This window comes from Ailuropoda melanoleuca, chromosome 16 (assembly GCF_002007445.2).
Source record: "Ailuropoda melanoleuca isolate Jingjing chromosome 16, ASM200744v2, whole genome shotgun sequence".
In the NCBI taxonomy this organism is placed as follows: Eukaryota; Metazoa; Chordata; class Mammalia; order Carnivora; family Ursidae; genus Ailuropoda; species Ailuropoda melanoleuca.
This window is the reverse complement of record NC_048233.1, coordinates 46,037,347-46,057,660: the sequence shown is the minus strand read 5'-3', so window position 1 is coordinate 46,057,660 and position 20,314 is coordinate 46,037,347. Positions and strand designations below refer to the sequence as shown.

The 20,314-nt window shown below is 49.2% G+C and overlaps 1 protein-coding gene across 1 annotated transcript in view; it reads right to left on the bottom strand.

The window, feature by feature from the left end:
• Positions 1-20,314, bottom strand: part of PARVA (parvin alpha) — a 160,753-nt gene that overhangs the window by 6,408 nt on the left and 134,031 nt on the right. The window contains exons 6-12 of the mRNA XM_034646606.1: positions 16,442-16,557; positions 12,938-12,996; positions 10,633-10,652; positions 9,234-9,295; positions 8,445-8,513; positions 5,438-5,539; positions 4,606-4,678 (exon numbers count right to left, since the gene is read on the bottom strand). Of these exons, the coding sequence (XP_034502497.1) occupies positions 4,606-4,678; positions 5,438-5,539; positions 8,445-8,513; positions 9,234-9,295; positions 10,633-10,652; positions 12,938-12,996; positions 16,442-16,557 (501 nt within the window). The remainder of the gene's footprint in view (positions 1-4,605; positions 4,679-5,437; positions 5,540-8,444; positions 8,514-9,233; positions 9,296-10,632; positions 10,653-12,937; positions 12,997-16,441; positions 16,558-20,314) is intronic.

Sequence of the window (20,314 nt, the reverse complement as noted above, 5' to 3'; positions counted from 1 at the left end):
CATTTCCTTGCGCTTCCTCATAATTGCTGGTTTGAGTTTGGCCTGTTTTCATGCTTTACACCAGTGGGATCGTGCTACGTGTATTCTTTTGTGATTTTTCTTTTTCTTACTCAAAATTATGTTAATGGGATTCATCTATGTTGTGTGAGCTGTTCATTTTTGTAAACAATTTCGAGGTGTCATTTGTTTTATTGAGATAGAACTATAATTATCCAGCTCTAATTCTCTAGTTCTTTGGGAATAAGTGGTTCTTGGTTTGTCGTTGATTTACAGTCCATTTTCAGTGCCTTGAAGCAGTCGTGTGGGATCCTTGTGTCCAGTTTTATACTTGCTTTTTTTGCAGAGAAGAATCACTGACCTCTTCACGCTGCGGTAGCTAGAAGTCCTTCCGGCCACCCCTCCCCCCCGATTTCTCAGTTCATTTTTTGTCACCGTTGGGTATTAATCCACGGTCTGACTATACCCCAACACATCTAGTCTGTTGGGGTGTGCAGTCCAGTGTCGGCTATCGCGGACGGTCTTTGGCTAGCTTCCTGGTGTGGACACGCAGGCCTGTGAGCGAGGTTACTGCATCAGATGGTGTATTAGTTTCCTACTGCTGCTGTAAACAAATTATCAAGGGTTTGGTGGTGTAAAACAACCCAAATTTGTTATCTTAGAATTCTCAAGGTCACGGTCCAAAATGGGCTGCCCCGGGATAAAAATCAAGGCATCCGCAGGGCCGCAATCTCTTCTGGGGACTCTAGGGAGCATCAGTTTTCTTGCTTTTTCTAGCGGCTAGGGGCTAGCTTCTAGAAGCCTGCATTCTTTGGCTTGTAACCCCTTCTATCCGCAGCCACAGATGGCTGTTTGAGTCTTTCTCCTGCTGCCTCACGCTGATACTGAGCCTTCCGCTTCCTTTGTGATTATACCGGAAATTTCCAGACACTCCAAGATCCTCAACTCAGTCACATCTGCAAAGTCCCCTTCGCCATGTAAGGTGACATCTTATCAGGTCCTGGGGATGAGGGTGTGAGCCTTTTGGGGGCCATCACTCTGTCTACCATAGAAGGTAGCGCCAATCTTCAGCTTATTACATGAAGACCAACTACCGTTCAAAACGGTTGTATTTACATTCACACCAGCAGTTTTCAGTCGCCCCACATCCTTGCTAACACTTGATATCATCAGTTTGAAATTTTTGCCACTATCTGGTCTGCACACTATTCTTCTCAGGGAATGGGCAAGAGAAATGGAACTCTTTTCGCTATTTCCAGCCACTAACCGAGGCCTTCCCAAAATGAATTGATCACTTGGACCTCAGCTTCTATCACCTTCCTGGGATTTTTTAGCATTGCTTGAAGTCTGGCCCCAACTTTTCCAACTCTTTGAATCGTAGATATTCCATCAGCCTGCTGGCTGACCGACAGGCTTCATTCCTGGCGAGTACTAGATTCCTTCTGCGTCCCCGCTTGGCTGTCATGCCAGTCTTCACCACATTCCGCAAGGAGTCACTTGAATAATAACGGGGTAGGCGTGTGCACTGGAAGACAGGTGGTGTGATGTCCTAAATAAGAAGCCGCCAGCTTCATGCCAGGATTTCACCTGCTTCATTGGCTGTGAACTTGGTGCTAACACTCGGGCTCCTAAAAGCTGATGAAGCCTGGGCAGCAAAAGTCCTCTGGGATGTACACCCAGTTCCCAGGAGATTTTAAGGTACGATGGAAATTTGAAAGTCAAACAGCATGGCGGAGAATGCACTTCCCCGAGCTTAAAAACCTTTGCCATGAAAAATGCCTCCACCACAGCCACTCTGATTTTGAAACACCCTCAAAGAATTACCCACATTGGCACCTTTTGTGAAATCTGCAGCATTTACCACTGAATCTCACTTTCCAGGGAGAGGCGCAGAAACCAGAGGGGCTGCTGGGGTATATAACCCTTACAAAGTACAATTTCACGACGTGCTATTTCCATTCTCCTTTACGCACTGGAAATTTTCAGCGTGGGCATGATGCCCAGTGTAACAACAAATAAAACAGATGGGTTTTTCCATTGCTATGGGTCAGGAAGTTTCATATTAAGCAGTTCAGTCAGTAATTGTACAAGAAATGTCCTCTAAATGCTGAAATGTCCCTATAGGTTAATTGATACAGGGAAAACTGTCTGTTCCGAGGGAAATAAAGGCCTGACAATGGATGTATGCGGGGAGTACTTCTGATTCATGACCAGGAAGTTTCATATTAAGTGGCTCAAGAACATGGAAACAGAAACGCTGGCCAGAACTCTCCCGCTGTCTCTCTTACTCTGAAGCGGGGTGTTTGTCATCTGGCCACAGGGCTCAAAGTCCTTTCCTGACGACATTAGGGTGTTTGGAGTGACCATGGCCTGAGAGGGACCCTAGAAGGATACCAACCTTGCTAGATGCCCTCGGCAGTGACCAGGCGCTTAGAACAGGTGACGATAAGTGAGAATAAGGGATTGCCTTTTGTTGGCTGGGGCCAGGTTAACGAGGTCTGTGACGAGGCACGACACGGGGACCCAGCCTGTGTCCTCACAATCCACCTCTCTCCTCCAGGTTTCCTGCTTTCCCCTCAGCTTCAGGTAAAGGCATTCCCGCAAGATAGCGTCCTTAACCTTTTTCTTTTCCCCGCATGCTTGCTTGTTGTTGGGTTTCCACTAAGTGGAAGACTTCCGATTACATAACCGCAGCCCTGATCTTTCCCCCAAACTCCAGTCCGCTTGGTCAGTGCCTCAGCTTTCTGACTAACGCTGACATCCTTATGTCCCCTGCCAAGCTTGCTTGTCTTCCTGGGTTCCCCAGTGCTGCTGCTGCCGCCCCACAGCTAACTCTGTTCTTCACTCTGCCTTCCACAGGATCTCTCTGGAACAGAGCTCGGGGCACGTCACTTGCCTGCTCAAGAACTTTCCATTGTCTGGCGCCTGGGTGGCTCAGTTGGTGAAGCGGCTGCCTTCGGCTCAGGTCGTGATCCCAGGGGTCCTGGGATGGAGACCCACATCGGTCTCCTTGCTCAATGGGGAGCCTGCTTCTCCCTTTCCCTCTGCCCTTCCCCCCTGCTCATGCTCTCTCTCTCTCTCTCACTCTTTTAAATACATAAAATCTTTAAAAAAAAAAGAAAGAAAGAAGCTTCCGTGTCTCCCACTGCCTACAGAATAAAGTCCAAACTTTCCGCCTTGGCATCAAGTCCCTCTAGGACGTAAACCAGCTCGCTTCATCCTCACCAACTCTTACCCAATTCAGACTCTTAATCTTCCAGCCAAACAGACAACTGTTCGCATTCATTACCAGGGGCAGGTGATACACATCGGTCACCATCACAGTGAATCCTGTCAGGTGTATGTCTCTCCGAGCACCATCTTTGTAGACGTGAAAAGTAGGCTCAGAGATGGTAGGTAAGTTGCCCAAGGCCCCACAGCTGGTGGGGGGGGACCGGATCCAGGGCTGTCAGGAGCTTAGCCACAGGCGCCACTGTCTCACAAACGGAGCCCCTCCCCCTTCCCCAGGCAGGACTTTTGCTCACACTGTCCTCCTATCTGGGGTGGCTCCCCTCTCCCGATCTCCAAATACAAAAGTCCTGTCTGATCCTCTTGGCTTAGCCCCGCTGCCACCACCTCCATCAAACCGTCCTCTGCCCAGACGTTAGTGCTGGCGCCTCCTCCATTCTCTTGCTCTCTTAGCCGTACCTCTTTCAATGGCAGTTGTCACAACTGTCATTCTGTTGTGGTTGCTGGGTGCATCTTTTCTCTCCCCTGAGGGCGGCAAATGCCTTGAGGTCAGGAACAGCCCACCCCTCGTGGCATGTCACCATCGATGGGGTCGTGCGCCCCTGGACAGCACGTGCCCCCTCGATGTGGAGGTGTGGGTGGAGGAGCAAGCAATGGGGAGGGGACGCACCCCATCCCTGCTTGTCCGCCTTCCTTCAAACAACTAGGAAAGTGCAAGCAAAAGGGCCCATGGATGGAAAACAGAAAATTATCTGCAACACAGTGTTGACTCACCAGTGCTGATAAAATGGAATATTTCAGTCAGTAAGTCAATGATCGTCCGTACCAAGAAGACTCCCAGGAGAGACGAGCCTCCCATATGCACAAATGCACACAGCTCCAAGTGTGAGCACGGGAGGGCTGCTGGAGCAGTCTGTTCCTTCTGCATTTTTATTCAGTCTCATATTTGCAATCCGAACCCAACAAATCAGGGCTCCTCTTTCCGCAGAGTTGGAGTGAGCAAAGAGCAGGAGAGGCAATTATGCTGCGAGCAGAGCTGCCGGTGAGGACCCCTGCATCTCCCCCTGCCTGGCTGGGATACAGCTATGTGACAGGTCAGCACCCAGTCCAGGGACAGAAGAACCTGGAAACTAGGCACGGGGCAGTTCCCGTGTCCCCTCCCCCGCAATCCCATGTGTGGGGATCCTTATTGGCAGCTCACAGAGGATCTCTAGGACTGAGCAGCTATGCCCTGTCCCACCTCCCCGGACACACGGCAAAGAAGACAGGAAAGAAACCCTTCCCCTGACGTCAAATACGAGCTTGCCCAGGGCCCTGAACAGTCATGTGCAGCGACAGGGTCTCTCCGTCCTGTCACAAACCCAGGGAAGAGCAGAGTACCTTCTGGCCGTGGCTTTGGCTTTTCCAATCCCCCGTCTTGCATGAGCTCGAAGGCAAAGGAGACATTCAATACCTGGAAAGAGAAATGCGGTGCCCGTGTCATTGTGCCCGGATTCCTGGACCCTTGGGGCCCCCAGCTCCTGACCCTGGGAAGCGAAGGAGCCGGCACTACAGCCAGAGGGGCACAGGCCAGGTAAAAACGGGGGCCTAATGTGAAGGAGAGACAAAGCTACCAAGATGGGCAGGCCGTGCCGAGTGTGAGCTGGCTGGTCCCAGCTGGCTATTGGTGAAACGTTCCTGGAAAGTTCAAGATCCTCCTGTCCTACCGTGTTCCCGTGTTAACTGCCAGGACTTCAAACTTAGGGATCTGAGTGTGCACAGTTGGAAGGATCAGATGGCAAGACGTGTTCAAGAGGCAGAGAGCGGTTTCTGCTTTGGACCAAATGTCCTTTGCCTAGCGGGCAGGCTGGGGCAGCCCGTGAGAGACATCAGAACCAGGCTGAGCGTGAGCCTCAGGCCTGGCCAGCCTTGCAGGCACCTTCCCCGTCCTGTCTGGGGAGAGATGAGGCTGCGTTGTGCACCCGGCCTGAGCGTACGGCTAGGGGCCAGGGCCGGACCACAAAGCGAAGGGAGAGCTGTTCCCGATGCCCAGGGGCCTGTAGGTAGCTCCTTCCCAGCTCAGCGGTTCATCAGAACGGGCCCCGCATCCAACTGCCGAAGACTCTGGGCGGATGGGAAGCCGCTGCCTTTTCCCCGCAAGGCCCCAGCAGAGGTGTGGGCGGGTGAGTTGGGACGTGGGCTGGGGGCCTCCCTTGAAGTCCCGTCCCCTTACCTTCTGTTCAAAGCTGTCCGGGGTCAGGAAGAAGCTGTGCAGAGGCACGAAGTAGCCCTCCAGGAGCCCCATGAGCAGCACCAGGTACACCCCATCTGCAAACTGGAGGGAGAAGGCCGGCTGAAGGCACTGGGCCCCGGAGCCCCCCAGGCAAGCCGTCTCCCGGGGGCTCATCCATCGCCGCGTCAGGGCCCCGAAGGCTACCTCCCCAGGCAGGCTGCTGGCCGGGGTGAGGGACGGCGGCCTGAGGCAGGAAGGCCTGCTTTGCGGCAGGCCCGCCCCACATCTGGCTGGCCCCGCACGGAGCCACCGCCCATGAGCCTGGTTTCAGCGGCTCTAGCGTGTCCTGAGCACTGACCTTGTGCCCAGCCCTGATCTGGCCCGGGCACCGCAGAGATGGGTCAGGTGCGGCCCCTGCCCTCGAGGAGCTCCAGTCGAGTGGGGAGACAATGTGGAGGAAAGGCAGCAGCCGCTCCGATGGAGGGAAGCACGTCGGCCTGTGTGACAGTGACAGAGGTCCTCGCCCTCCACTGAAGATGACAGGGAAGGCTTCTGGAGGTGGCTCTGCCCGAATGGGGAGCTGAGGGATGAGCAGGCGTAGCTCGGGGGGGGCGGCGGGGGAGGGCCAGGGGGTCCAAGACCCATGGCAGGGTGACTTCTGCTTCGTCAACAGGGAAAGGAGTCTAGTGTCCCGTAGGCCTGGGCGTTCTCCTGTCGCACCCCGTACTTTATTGCTGTTTGAGACGCAGCACAGTGTAGCTGTGCGAACGTGGGCTTTGGAGCCAGGCCTCCAGCTGTCCTCCTTACCAGCTGTGTGACTTGAGAAAGGTATGTGACTTTGCCTCGTTCTTCTCATCTGTGAAGTGGGGCTGGTGATCGCCTAGTAACTACTCTGTAGGCTGTCCGGAGGACAAACCGATTAATCCGCGTAGAGCGCCCAGAACGCCGTCGGCATGTAGGCAACACTTACTAAACTGCTAGTAATTACTGCTATTACTATCTGGGAAGACAGCGATGCAATCAGGATACAACTCCCTGACTCTTACTGACAATGCAAACTGTGTGCTGAGGGCCACAGCAAGAGGCTTAGAGCCTGGTCCCTTGCACCAAGGGCAGCTGGGAACCTGGTCTGAGGGGCAGTGGACTCCTGGGCTAAGTGGGAGGTGCAGGTCTTCTGCTGATGGGAGGGCAAGGAGAGTGTGAGCTGGGCAACTGGGGTGGGCTTTGTGGAGGTAGTGGGGGCCTGGGGATGGAGGACACTTGGATGAGTAGGTGTTCCCAGGGGTGGAGGATGGCCTGAACAAAGATCTAGAGGTCAGATGCATACTTGAAATTAGAGAACCTTTTAAAGGAGGTGGGGCCCCCAAATCATTATGGGCATAAATCCCAGTTGCTAAACAGTTCTTAAGAGGTCAGAGTTCTTGGAATCATCTCAAGGAACTTAAAACTAGACACAACCGCCTGGAATGTAGGCTGGACCCACTGTCTGAACTCTGCTGAATGACCCACTGGTGGGCCTGTGACTCAGCCTTTAAGATGGGTGTACTGCCTGGCCTTGGACTTGACCTAGGAGCAGCTTCCTCCCTGCATCCATCCAGCTGGACTTCAATTCCAGGGGGAGGGCCAAGCCTGACTCATCCCAGGCCATACCAGGGAAGATAGTGGGAGAGCAGACCCCAGCATCTATGTCAGAATCAAGGCCCTCCCACGGAACAAGTTAACTGCGCCTCTTTTTGGTGGTGGCTGGAATGGATTGAGAAAAGAATCTAATCTGTCTACTCAGGGGAGGACCCTGGGTTAGGGTCAGGGTTACTCAGAACTGAGTGCCACTGACCTAGACCTTCCCATCCCTGACTGCTGGTTCTGATGATGTGGTGGTTGAACCTGCAGACGGACCCCAATCATGCCTGGCAGAAGCTCCCTCTCCGAATACTCCTTACCATGAAAAAGGAAGCGGGAATTCCAGAACTCATTCTAGCCCTCTCGAGGGTGCATCACTTTTCCAGAGGGTTCCCTGTCTCCCAGAAGAGTATATAAAGCTCACTTTATAGAGTACAGACACCACAGACGGGGAGAGCTCGGTGACGGACCTGGGAATTGCCTTACCTAACAGGAGGGGCTCATGTCCTCAAATGAAAACCATACTTAAGAAGTTCATCGCAGACGAAAGAGGGTTGGGAAACAGGGTGCCTTATACAGTCTTAAAGTACCACCTGATAATGATTAATTATAAGGGCGGGGAAGTTTTACAGTAGAGGAATCTGGTGGAGACGAACCAAGTGACCGAAGTTACTGTCACCAGGATTGAGCCTAATGGACACAGTGCCTGAGAAGAGCACAGTGTTCCTGGGGTGGACCCATCACTGAAAATGCATAACCTGAATCTAGTCATGAGGAAAAAAATTGAGAAACATCCTATGACCCTAACGGCCCACACTCTTCAAAAATGTCAATGTCATGCAAAAAAAAAAAAAAAGAAAAAAAGGCTGAGGATTTGTTCTATATTAAAAAGAGACTAAAGAGACGTGACTGTTAAAAGCAGCCTGAGAATATTAAGACACCCATGTTTCTTTGACTCCGATGATATTGTCAAAAGTAGTCAAATATCCGCGACTTTATGTGGTTCGACCTAAATAGATTAACATCTTGATGTTACCGTTGCTTGAATCTGATCCTTGTAATGTGATTATTTCACAGCATCCTCGTTCTTAGAGATGTGTGCTGAAGTATTTCGGGGTGGACGGAGAGAAACAGACCCCGAATGTGGCCGAATGCTAACAACTGGTGTATGTGGGTGAAGAGTATATGGGTATTCATGAAAATATTCTTGCAACTTTTCAAAATAAAAAATTAGAAAAAAAATCAGCATTCCATGCAGTTCACCCCTCTGAGCAGAACAGAATCCACCTCCCTCCTGGGAAAGCTTCAGAATCAGTATGGAAAGCCATCCTGGCTGTGCAGGGATGGGGTACTTGAAACAGTGGCTGCACTCAGGGCTGTCACCCACCTGGGTTTCCAGTTCTGTGACCTCCAGGTTCAGTTTATTCAGGTGCTTGTTCACAAAAGTGATGAGTGTCTAAAAGAGAAGCACACGTCGGGCATGAAGATGTAGACTCTTGCCAGTGTCAGACGCTGGAGGCCACCTCTGTGACTCTACTGTGAGGACAAGGACCAGTGTGATAACACAGGACATGGCCCAGCTGGGGGCGCTAGCCAGGGATCACTGCTGAGTGAGAATGAGCAGCCGATGAGGCTCTTCTGCAAAGCTCCTTGAGTTCACAAGAAAGGACAGCCCCCAGCCTTTGTGATCCCAGGCACTACGTGATTCAAATTGCCAGTTTGAGGGCTGTGAGAGGGGCAGCAAGTCCTGAGAGGGCAGAATGACAGGTGCAGTGTCCTAGCCCCAGCTGGGGGGCCAGAGAAGAAATGACCTCACTGGGTCCCTCCTTCTAGACCTTCCTAGGGGCAGGTCCCTGTGACTGGGGAGGGAGGTGTGAGGGAGGAGGCCTGGTTGGCCAAGGGTTCAGTGCGGATGGGAAGACAGGGTGCTCGTAGTCTCAGAACCCCCCAGGAGACACTGTCATCCTGATGGGAGAAGAAGGGAGTGGATAAGGAATCCATTGGGAACAAGAATGTAAAGCGTACACCACTTACTTGGGGTGGGAAAGCCCCAAGTTCACAGAGAGCTGGTGAGGACACCAGTTTCAGGAAGCAGGCGAGCTCCTGGCATGGGTTCTAACGTTTGGCTGCACCTCGTTCCCCTCCCTCCCCTCCCTCCCAGGCACCTTTTGCTCACCTTTTTCACTACATTGAGTTTGTCTGGTGCGTGGTCAAACAAGGTGTCAAAGGCATCACGTTCTGGAAAAAGAAGAGTAAAGTGGAGCAAAGACCTGCTTCCTGGTGGAGAAGCCCACCCCAGGGCCCAGCCAAAGTGGCCATACTGTCAACTACAGGCAGGAATTCTTCAGTGCGTGAAACAATGCTGGAACTCTGGAAGCTGGGTTTGGGGCAGAGATTCTGGATTGATTCTTAGCTTAGGGGCTTTCTCTCTTTCTCTCTTTTTCCACTATCTACATCAACCCTCTTTTGGGCTGGGGCTGGGGGGATCTGTCAGGCAGTTTGACTTGAGATTGGTCATTTCCCTTCACTATTTATATCCACTACATCATGATGCAGTCATGTTTCTGAAGCTTTTTGGAGGCAGAATGTTATCCAAACATTGAATCACTTCACCCCCTAATTTTCAAAACCATGATAGCCACAGCAAACATCATGGTAGAGTGCACGGATGATTGGATTGGGAGCCTGGGAGCCCCAGGATAGAATGTGTGCTCTTGAGTGATCTAGTCACTTCAACCCTTGTGCCTCAGTTTCTTCTTCTGTAAAATGCCAACTGAAAAAAACCTCCCCCAGGAGTGTTATAGGGATGAAAGACAAGAAAGTATGTGCATGTGTTCTGTAAACTTTGAAGCACATCTGCTGATCTGAGTTTATTAGCATTATTGGGGTATTGCAAACATTATCCACAGTAAATATGGGATCATAGAAAGTAGCAAAGCCCTGCCCCCTGCTTTCCCTACTGTAGCCCCCAGGCTCTCTGAACTCAGAGGTAAAATAGTGGATAGGATCGGAGGCAAGGAATGAGAAGAATGTCCAGGAGGGACCTGGGGCTGGGAAGCTTGGTGGTCCTGGGGCCTGCCTTTTCCTGCTCTTGCACCGATGGGTAAATCTGGGACTGCCAGAGGGGTGACTGAGGTCTCGAACATCCACAGATTGTATAAACAAATGCAAAGTTCTGGGAAGCTGGAGCAGTAGGAAGTGTGATGAGGAAAGAGGGACAAGACGGCTTCCAGAAGGACTGGACTGAGGGGGAGACTGGACTGTCCCAAGTGTGTCCGTATACCTCTTTACTTCTGGAACACACTTAGAGCGTGACTGCCCCGCCGATGTCCAGGGCCCATCCCGAGCCCGGCAATGCCCGTGGTCTGGTTACTGACGAGAGGACCGTGCCGCTGTGGCTGGTTTGCGTCTTCCCACCAGTAAGCCGACCCTCCCTCCTAAGCCGCGCTGTCACCAGGCTGGTGCAGACACACACGCAGGAAGCAGGCCGAGGGCCTGTTCTTCCCAGCTGCTGTAGAATTAACTAGACCCCTGTGGCAGCCACCAGTACCAGAGGATAATCTGATGCAACTCACCATGCCTTCCGGAGAGAGCCCTGCAGGAAAAGGAGAAGGAAAACAGCATGAGTCTTCCCTCTCTGCCCTTCACTGAAGAGCCCACACAGCTTTCTTCCTTGGCATTGTATTCTGCACTAAGTCTCCGGTTGTCGCTAGCCTTCCGCCGTTACCACCTGTTTTTCCCACTGCGTATCTGTAGACAGATATGCTGGTGTCTGCACAAAGCCTGGTATAAACGATACTTGCAGGGCTATTTCTCGCTCTACGTAAAATCACACTGTTGCTTACAGTTGGCAAGGAATATTGGACTTGGGGTTGCGACATTCCCAACCATTGCGCTGCCCGGGCTGCTCTGGGCATCTGCGTGGGGACGTCGGCTTTGTCTTTCTCCTGTTCATTCTGCGATTCCCACCAAACCGCACCTGCCATTGGCTCAAAATCGGTTTCTCAAAGAGGGCAGGAATTGGACCCATACTCATACAGGTGAAGCAGCAAAGTATTGACAGCACAAGCATTAGAACAGACTCCGTAGATTTAAATCCCATAGAGCCATTTGCTTGCTGTGCGACCTTGGGCAAACTACAGAACCTCTCTGGGCTCCCGGTCTCTTATCTCTAAAACAAGCATGATAATGGTAAATACCTCAGTAGGATGCCAGCATTACATGATTTAATGTGCAGAAAGACTTTACCAGAATTCCTAGTATATGGTAAGTGCTCAATACATTTTTTCCCTATATGTTTTTGGTTCTTATCATATTGGTTTATTCCAACTGTACATCTATCACCTACTAAACGATGACTTGGGGGAGTGTACTGGAAAGAATAACGAACTTGGCGTTAACTGCTGGATAGACCAAGGACAGCTGCTTGTCCACCTTTGGGATGTGGGGTCTAAGGAGGTGCAGGCATTGCTTTGTGTATTTATTATGAGTATCAATAGATATAACAGTGCTTCACAAACTGCTGTGTGCTGCCACTGTTAGGAGCTGACCTCCACCTTCATGTCTGAGCGGCAAGATGGCAGAGGGAGACCGCAGGAAGCATGGCCGGCAGCTGATCTCTCTGCAAACCCAAACTTCATGTCCCCTGGTTCAGGAGATTCTCACAGGCCATGTTCCTCTCAGGTATGTCTTTCTCCTTTCCATAATGTGAAACAGCAGGCATGGACAAGCCCAGCAAAGGGCGGGGGATGTGGGGGGCAGGCCTGAGCCAGGAGACATGAAGGATACGTCACAGAACCCAGGCCAGGGAGGAAGCGTGCTTTGTGTATCAGCTGCCCTCTTGACTTCCAAGACTAGCCCCCAGAGTGCTGTGGAGGCTGCCCGACAGGCTCTCCACGGGCCATAAACTGGGCATCTCGAGAAGGACCACTGCACATCTCTGCCCTACCCGGGTCCTATCAAAGGCACAAGCACAGTGTAGTCCAGACAGGCAGCGCCTGGGACCTCCCTCAGCCACCACTGGGGAAGCAAGCTGCCTAGAGACTGGGCAAGGCTTAGAAGGCGTGGGTCAGCTCTGATGGGGGACCCCACTGTTACCACAGTGAATCCTCACCACCTTTCTGGTTAGGCAAACGCTCCCCACTTCAGACATATGGAAACTGAGGTCTGAGCAAGTGGCAGAGTCTGGATCTGAACTCAGGTCAGGCTGGCTCAGAGAGATCCCTGTTCTTTCCACTTTGCTCTTGGTCAAGGGAGTGTAGCGGAAAGCTGGGGCAGCAGGGGGTGCTGAAAATGTACTTTGCCTGTGGCCAGGGCTCAGGCCTGCCCGACCATCTCGAGACCCCTGCCCCCAGTGTCCTGCCTTCTCTACCTCAGAACAAATTTCCCCATGGCAGGCCTCTTACATATTCTGAGATTCCAATTGCTTAACGGAAATGAAAAAACACAAAACACCAACCCACCACTCTGAGGTAGAAAAGGGCTTTCTGGGTCATGGCACATGACCAAATAAATCAGATTCGGAAAAGGAAGAAAAACGTCCTTTTGAAGGTTCACACTTTAAATTCAACCCCATGTTTATGGCATGACGATTTCATGCTGGTTGGCTTTTTTGGGCACACTTTTTCCTGGAGTGCCACAAAATTAGAATTTTTCAATCACTGCTAATTCCCTCTCCCCACGTCCCCACCCAAGTTTGTATCTTAAGCATTGAGAGGCATGTTTTGAATGCATGGAAAAGGCTAAACTATAATCATTGGCTGAAGTCTAATCCCTCTTGCAATCCCAATAAATGAAAACTAAATATCAGCAAATGGATGAATTTCGGAGAAACATCTGTGTTCCATTACAGATTCGCTGGCAACAATGGTGTTGACATACTCTGTGTTACCAGTTATTTCCTCTTGGATTTGCCGAGACTGGAGGATTCCTTCTCGTTTCTGAAACGGGGGTGGGGAGGCGGGCGGGAGGAGGAGAGAAAAAATATGCTTTAGAAAAATACAAAAAACTGATTAGCATTCCTGATACTGAGAAAGTTACTGGCGTTTAAGCAATGAAACCCAGAGAGGAGATAGCGCCGAAAGGAAAACGAGGCCCCTGATTTCCTGGGACTGGACCGTACCATTCATACCTAAGTGCAATTAGTGTTTATTCCAAACAAGTTGGCTGTTTCTTGGACGGTGAATCTTTTCTTTCTTTATTGGAAGACATTTTGCTGGAAGCAAACTGTTTGCCTCCTGGAGTCATCCACAGTAAACCGATGGAAATGAAGGCCAGGGTGTGTCTACCCTCCAGCTGGGGCCACAGAGGGAAGCGGAGAAACACATTCAGCCTTGGGGCTGGGGGACAGGACGGAGGCCAACTGAGAGAATTTAAACAGAGGGAGTTTTCGTTTTTGTTTTTAGTGGATAAATAGGGGAGTTTTTCTCTGAGCAGTACGGTCCTCAGGTAACTGGCTTATTCTCTGAGAAAAGGGTAATCCCTTTGGAGGCCCACATGCCTCCCCACCCACTCATCCATCCATCCTTCTGTCTGTCCATCCATCGTCTGTCCACTTCCTCCCATCAATTTATCTTCTTTCTTTACTTCATGAATCAGTGTCTTCTCTGCAAGAACCTATGTTGGACTGAGAGCAAATACTATGGAATGTCTGACCTAACTTCTGACCTTGAGAACTTAGAGTAAAGTGGGGTAGATCAAACAGGTATGTGAGAAAGAAATGGTCCGGGTTTACACCTGATGGCGCAGCTTGATTATTCTAGTAGGACTCCCCCTTCACTCTCAAAGGAGCGTGCATCACCAGTTTATGCGGTCATCCCAGGCAGACAGGAAGTGCTGAATGCAGGACAGGAGCAGGCACTTTCAGTGGGGATGGTCAGGGACCCCTTCCAAGGGGAGGGCGTCCTTGCACTGGAACTTAACAGGACACAGAGGATAGGGCATTCCAACAGAAGGCTTCCCGAGCGAAAAGGCAGGTCAGGAGAGCACAAATGTATCCGGGAGGCTGCTTGGAGGGATGGTGGCTGCCATTAGTTGGCAGAGAGTCAACTGCTTGCTGGTTTGGAGTTTAAATCTCATTGTGTGGGGATGGGAGCCAGTAAAGGAGTGTTGGGGCTCAGGAAGACCTTCTGATAGGTGTGGGGAGGGAGATCTATTTCATCTGGTCTCTACAGTCCGTTCCCAGACACCTAGACAGTAGTCTGGGGATGGCAAGCGGTCATCAGGGCAAGTTCATCTATAAAGGCAGAGACGAGTGTCCAGAAGGAGCCTCCAACTGTTATTTCAGCTGAAACCTGCCTTCTTGCCCTCCTACCCAGACTTCCAGAACCTTCTCTTCTATTCCTAGTAGGCACAGAAACGAGTGTCCTTGCAAAATGCTTTTATGTAAGGAAAGGTGGAGCTGGATAAAGGCCCGAGTATATCTGCACTAGATTAGGAAGAACAGATTATCAAAGTAAAAAAGGAAGTAAAAAAGAAAAAGAAGGATATCATTTAAAAGGGATCCAGTAAGGATAAATCAAGACTTTTTCCCAGTTCAGCTGCAACATATGTATAATTTTCACATGGGGCTAATGGAATTTGGGTCCTTGTCTCGTGAGGCTCTTCACAGACATAAAAACTCATTTTCAACTTCATGAAGAATTCGTTGCTTTTGTATAGAAGGGAAAGGAAATTGGGGTTAAATAACCCCTCAGAAAGCATCTGGATTCACCTTGATCTATTATTTGTTGTCTTGAGAACTCTCTTTGTGGTTCAGTCAGTGTCTTCTGGCTAATTCTGAGTCCTGCCTCTGTGCCTCTATGCCTGTTTAAGTCGACAAAGCAAGACACCCCGTAACACCTGACATGCACAGGTGCCGTTCTGTGTTACCTCGTCCTCTTTTTACCCTCATGTTAAAAAAATGGTCCTTAGAGAAATGAAACCGACAACAGCCTTCTGGTGACCTGTAATTGAGCTCAAAATAAGGCATGAGACGTGGGCTTGCTGTGACCACTGTTTCAAGAGGATTCTACCCCCTAATCTTGAATCAGAGTTTTAACAAATATCATGAAATGAATTTATACGTTATTGACTGGTGAAAATAACATGGTGGTGACGGTTTGCACTCACTAGTAAGATGCCTGTGCCAGGATGCTCTGGGCTGGTCACATATTCACGGCAGACATAAAATGCTTGCTACAGTTAAGTCCTCAACACATGAGACCCATTCGTTCTTTTTAGCTGCACTTAGCCTCTGACCCACACACATTCTCACCTACTCTGACCCTCTGGTCGGCCTCTCTCTGCTCCTTAGCTGTAGTCTTGTCTCCTGGCAGGCAGGGCCAAGATGACCATTCCTATTATATGCCCTTGATGTTAGCAAGTTAGGTCCTCAGAAGGTGTGGAAGAAATCCTTTATCACCAGGGCATGGCAGCACCCTCACATCCTCCTCCCTCCACTAACATCTGATCGCTAAAAACTCAGCTTTTGTCCTGGAGACTTGGCCTGGCGGGGTCAGGCAAAGCCTATCAGCCCTCGGGGCTCTTCCTCACCAAGAGATGGCGGAGCCGCCATATTGTTCTCTAGTCCAGAACCCTGGCTAACCAGAGAGCTGCTTATTAGGGGCGTTCTCCCTTGCAGCATGTTTACTTGAAAAGAACAGAAACAAGCAAACAGAATGTTGACCTTTCCTAAATGGGCACAAAGTTGGAAAATGAAATTGAATTTGAGTATGTAATGGGGTTAGGAGCAGAGTGAGAGAGTCACAGGGAAAGAGCACACCCTCATTGTGGAAATTATACAGCCATATGTGAATGGAAATTCCATCCAACAATCTGGAAAACATGACCGGAGATCCCAGCCATGCTTCTGTGGGCAGGTGAAAAGCAGCAGCGCCCTGAATACAGGCACGGCCGGTCAGGGGCCCTCTTGCAAACACACACGCACACAGCCCTTCACGTGCACAGGTGTCTGTCTTTTCCCAATATTTGTGCCTCGTTTGTTTAATCAAAAAATGATTCTCCATGGCTTGCAGGGTTTGCACATAGGGATACACCTTTTCTCCCGATCCTACTGCACACACTTCACCAACATACACACCTCACACCCTCAAATGCACAGTACACAGACACCCTCCTGACAACAGCATGTAAACCCCAGGCACATGCCCCACACAACGCTAGCCCATACTCAAGGATACACTCTTCCACCCTTTGCACAATCACTGATTGCTGCCCACACGCTTGAGACAGTGCACTTACATGCCTTCCAACAGAGAGCACATCAAGGACACTCAGCATTCATTCCACTATCCTTGTAATAAGCTCCCCAGGCCACCTTCGCTCCCATACGAACTCAGCCTCTATCCCTCTTTAAGGGCGCAGATGTTTGTTGTGCTGTCTCACCTGGACCACAACCACTTGGATGGAGACATGATCTGGGAGTCGGATTGGTGCCCGGAAATACTGGGACAGAGCAACCAGCAGATGCAAGATGGCTACCAGGCTCTTGGCATGAACAGCTGAAATAAAAGATGATTTAAAAATTAGAGAATCTTCTTCCAGATCCTAGGCAAATATAAGCAGATATTCAGAGTGTAGCACACCCAATCCACCTTCTATCCCCCCACCCCCCACCACTAAGGATCTCACAGGCCTCCCCCTTAGGCCCCTTCATTCTTGGCCAAGTCCCGTGCAGCTGCTTCTTGGATCATGTTATTGTTGGATTTCCAACATAGTGCCTCTCCACTCTAATCCAAGTTTCCAGTAGGGACCCTGACAACTGCTGAATTTTGAGATCAGATCAGCCCTCTGCCACCCCCATGTTTTTGTTCATTCTATTCTAATAACCATGAGCATGTCTGCTCTGCATCCTCTTTCCCGTCCCACTTGACTGTGAACTCTTTGGGTTATTACCACCCCCCGTGTCCCAAGGCTCTACCCAAAGCACACCCTCCATAAATGAACACTGAGTCAGGAACCCTGGATCCTTTCCTTTGTTCAGGGTTTACAGTCCCTCGAGGAAGGCATGACACATCTAAAGGGCTTTGTTGCTCTTTTGAGGACTGTGTACGGTCAGTGTAGGCAGCGCCCCTTGGGGAATAGCTGGGAGAGGATGTTTATGACCCAGCTCGCTTCTAGGGCTACCGAACAGTGTGCTAGATGCTGAACCACTGGTACTAGAGAAGGGGGGGGCAACCGCTGAGTTGTAGTCTTTGCGGCAGACGAGAGGAGAAAAACACTGTGATGTAATGGGGACACACGGGGTCGGCAGACTGGAGCTTCAGTTCTCACTTGACAAGCTCTGTATTTGTCTCCTGCCTACATGACCTTGGGTAGGCCACCCAAGGCCTCTGAGCCTCAATCTGTCATCTCCACAAATGGGGATAGCAGTGCCTATGCAGAAATCGAAGTTGTAAGAATTTCCAGAGATAATGTAGGCAAAGCTTCCAGCACACAGCAGGTGCCTAGGAAGGGTTGATATATATATATTTTTTATTATAACTTAGGAGGAAATACCTGGCACCTAGGCAAGTAAGTCATGTCAATGTTCTCCTCCTCCTTTCTCCTAAAAGGAAGGATTCACCAGATACCTTACCTGCCTTCCCAGTCCTACTAGCCCCATGGGCTCCTCCTTACAGGGGGGCACTTAAGGAAAGAACAAAACATGCTCATTTTGTATACTTAGCACAAACTGGGCCCATTATTAGGGTGTCATTCTGTCTGCCCTGGGATTGATGACTCTGCTTCAGCAGAAGCTTTAAGAAATCACTAAGAAAAGGAAATGACTCAGACATTCCTTGGGAACTCACTAGAGTTACTTGTTATCACTGCTGTTTCGAAGAAGGTTTTCCACTGACTGTGAGCGGCAGCTCCACACCAACAAACCGAAGACGATCTGCTCCTAACTCAGCCTTCCAGAAGACATTTTCAGTTCTGGGCTTTTGGGCCTCGTCCAAAGTTTCACCCACAGTGACAGCCTCACAAAAGGCTCCCCGCTTGGGAGTGACCTCCTGCCAAGGTGTGCTCGCTGCCAGGCAGAGGCATCATCGGGTCTGCCCTTCTGACCAGAGCTGCCAAACCATGGCTCCAGTCACTGAGGGCTGCAAGGACATTGGTAATGCTCTCCCTTTTAAAGACAAAACACGATGCTAGAGAAGGTGTGGTCGAAAAGGTGGTTTTTACACACTGGAGATACTACCCGTCGTCTTGACCGTCTCACTAAGCAACACAGAACTATTTTATAAGCACCATACAGATGTCAATCTCTTCTGATGAGGGTTCTGTCCTCCTGGGAGTTTTTTCAAAAGAAGTAATTCCAGTTTCTCTCTCCCTCTTTCTTCCTCTCTCTCACACACACACTACATGTGCAAAGATGTTAATTATTATGTAATATATCATCATTAAAAAAAAATCTGGAAAACACCATGTCTTAACCAGAGGATAGTTTAGACCTGTGGTTTTCAAAAAAATTTTTTTTTTTATTAAGCAGAGAAACCCTTTGTTTAAAAGCCATTAGGCAAAACAGACGAGGAAAAAAGTACAAGTGCTCTAGTCCCCAAGTCCTAACTGCAGCCCACCCACAGCTGCTTCTCTCCTCAGTGGTGCCTGAGCTCCTCCTGGCAAATCATTAGTCTGGGCCATGCATGGTTTAATAATCACTGCTTTAATAAATTATGGTATATCCACAAGATGGAATAGTTTCCATGCTCTGAAGATCACTGTTGAAATAATGTAACTATAAATATTAATAATGTAATGTTAAACAGAAACAATAGAAACAATGTAAATATATACACTTATGGGTATACAGATATAGATACTTATATGTATATGTACATAGACGCACACATACGCACACAGACAGACATGTGCTTGTGGCCGAGACTTGGAAAGGAATACCAAAAAAAATGAAAACATGGTAGTTTCCTATTTCAAAATTTTCTTCAGGCTAAAGATACGTCATCTTTTTCCATTAAGACAAATCCTACCAACCTTTGTATATTTGGATACCCTCCTCATTGCTACCTCTGAGCATGTCTCCTGGGTTTCTCCCTGATGCTAGACGGAATCTAGAATCACTGTGATCTTGCACTCAAGTCAGGACAACAATGTGCAGATTTAGAGCAAGGCCAAGGCTCTACCGTGTAAACTGGGAACTTAGCCACTGTACCAAGAGCTGAAAAAACAATTTCAAAGGAGCTGCTGAGTTAGAAATAGTCCTCCAAATAGGAGTGGCAGTGGAAATATAAATTGGTGTCATTTATTGGGAGGCAATTCGACAATATGTATTATGACTTAGAAACGTACATATACCTTGGCCCTAAAATACCATTCCTAGGTGTTTAGCCTGAAGAAGTAATTGTGGCTACGAGCGGAGAGAACTCATCAGGCTATATTGATAAGCGTGAAAAATAAGTGGAAAACAATCTCAAAATCCATCATTAATTAAACAGCTTATGCTATGCCCATACAATGCCCTGTTGCATAATGTTAAAAGTGACAGAATATTTAATGATCTGTAAAGATATACATCTTCTAAACATATACAGACTGATCTCATCTTTGTAAAAGTAAAATATATTGACGTAAGTATATATACACACATTTATTTACCTATTTCTTACACACATATGCACGCACGACTTGACGGAGCACACTGCTGGTTGAGAGTCTCTGGGTGGGCAGCTTAGAGGAACAGCATGCGTAGGCTTAGTCTCTCTGACTCTCATTCCTGGCTCCATCACTTACCCCCCGTGTGACCTTGGACACTGATACCCCTTTAGCAAATATTACTGTGCTTAGTAATTGCCAGTCACGCTTCTAGATTTTGGGGATTCAGTAGTGAAGAGATAAAAATTGCTGAACTCATGAAGCTTACATAAATTGTTTCTTAACCTCTCTCTGCCTCTATTTTCCCATCTGTAAAATGGGAATAAGAGAATTCTTACCGCAGATGAGTGAGGATTACAAGGATCAACAGACGCAAACTGCTTAGACTCGTACCAAGCATACAGTAAGCACCATAAATATGTTAGATGTTCACATTTAAGTTTCTTTTATCTTTGTAAAGTTTTAATAATGAAAATTGTTGTGAATAAAACAGAAAGAAAAGGAAGACTTCCCGAAAGCCCTAGATGAAGAGCCTTGGTAACTCATAGCTGTCCCTGCCACCTTTATCCTGAGTGAAAAGATGATACGATGTCAAACAGCCAGAGAGGAGAACGGGAGGGATGGAACTTCCCCCCAGGAGTCGGGCCCACCACATTCTTTATGGAA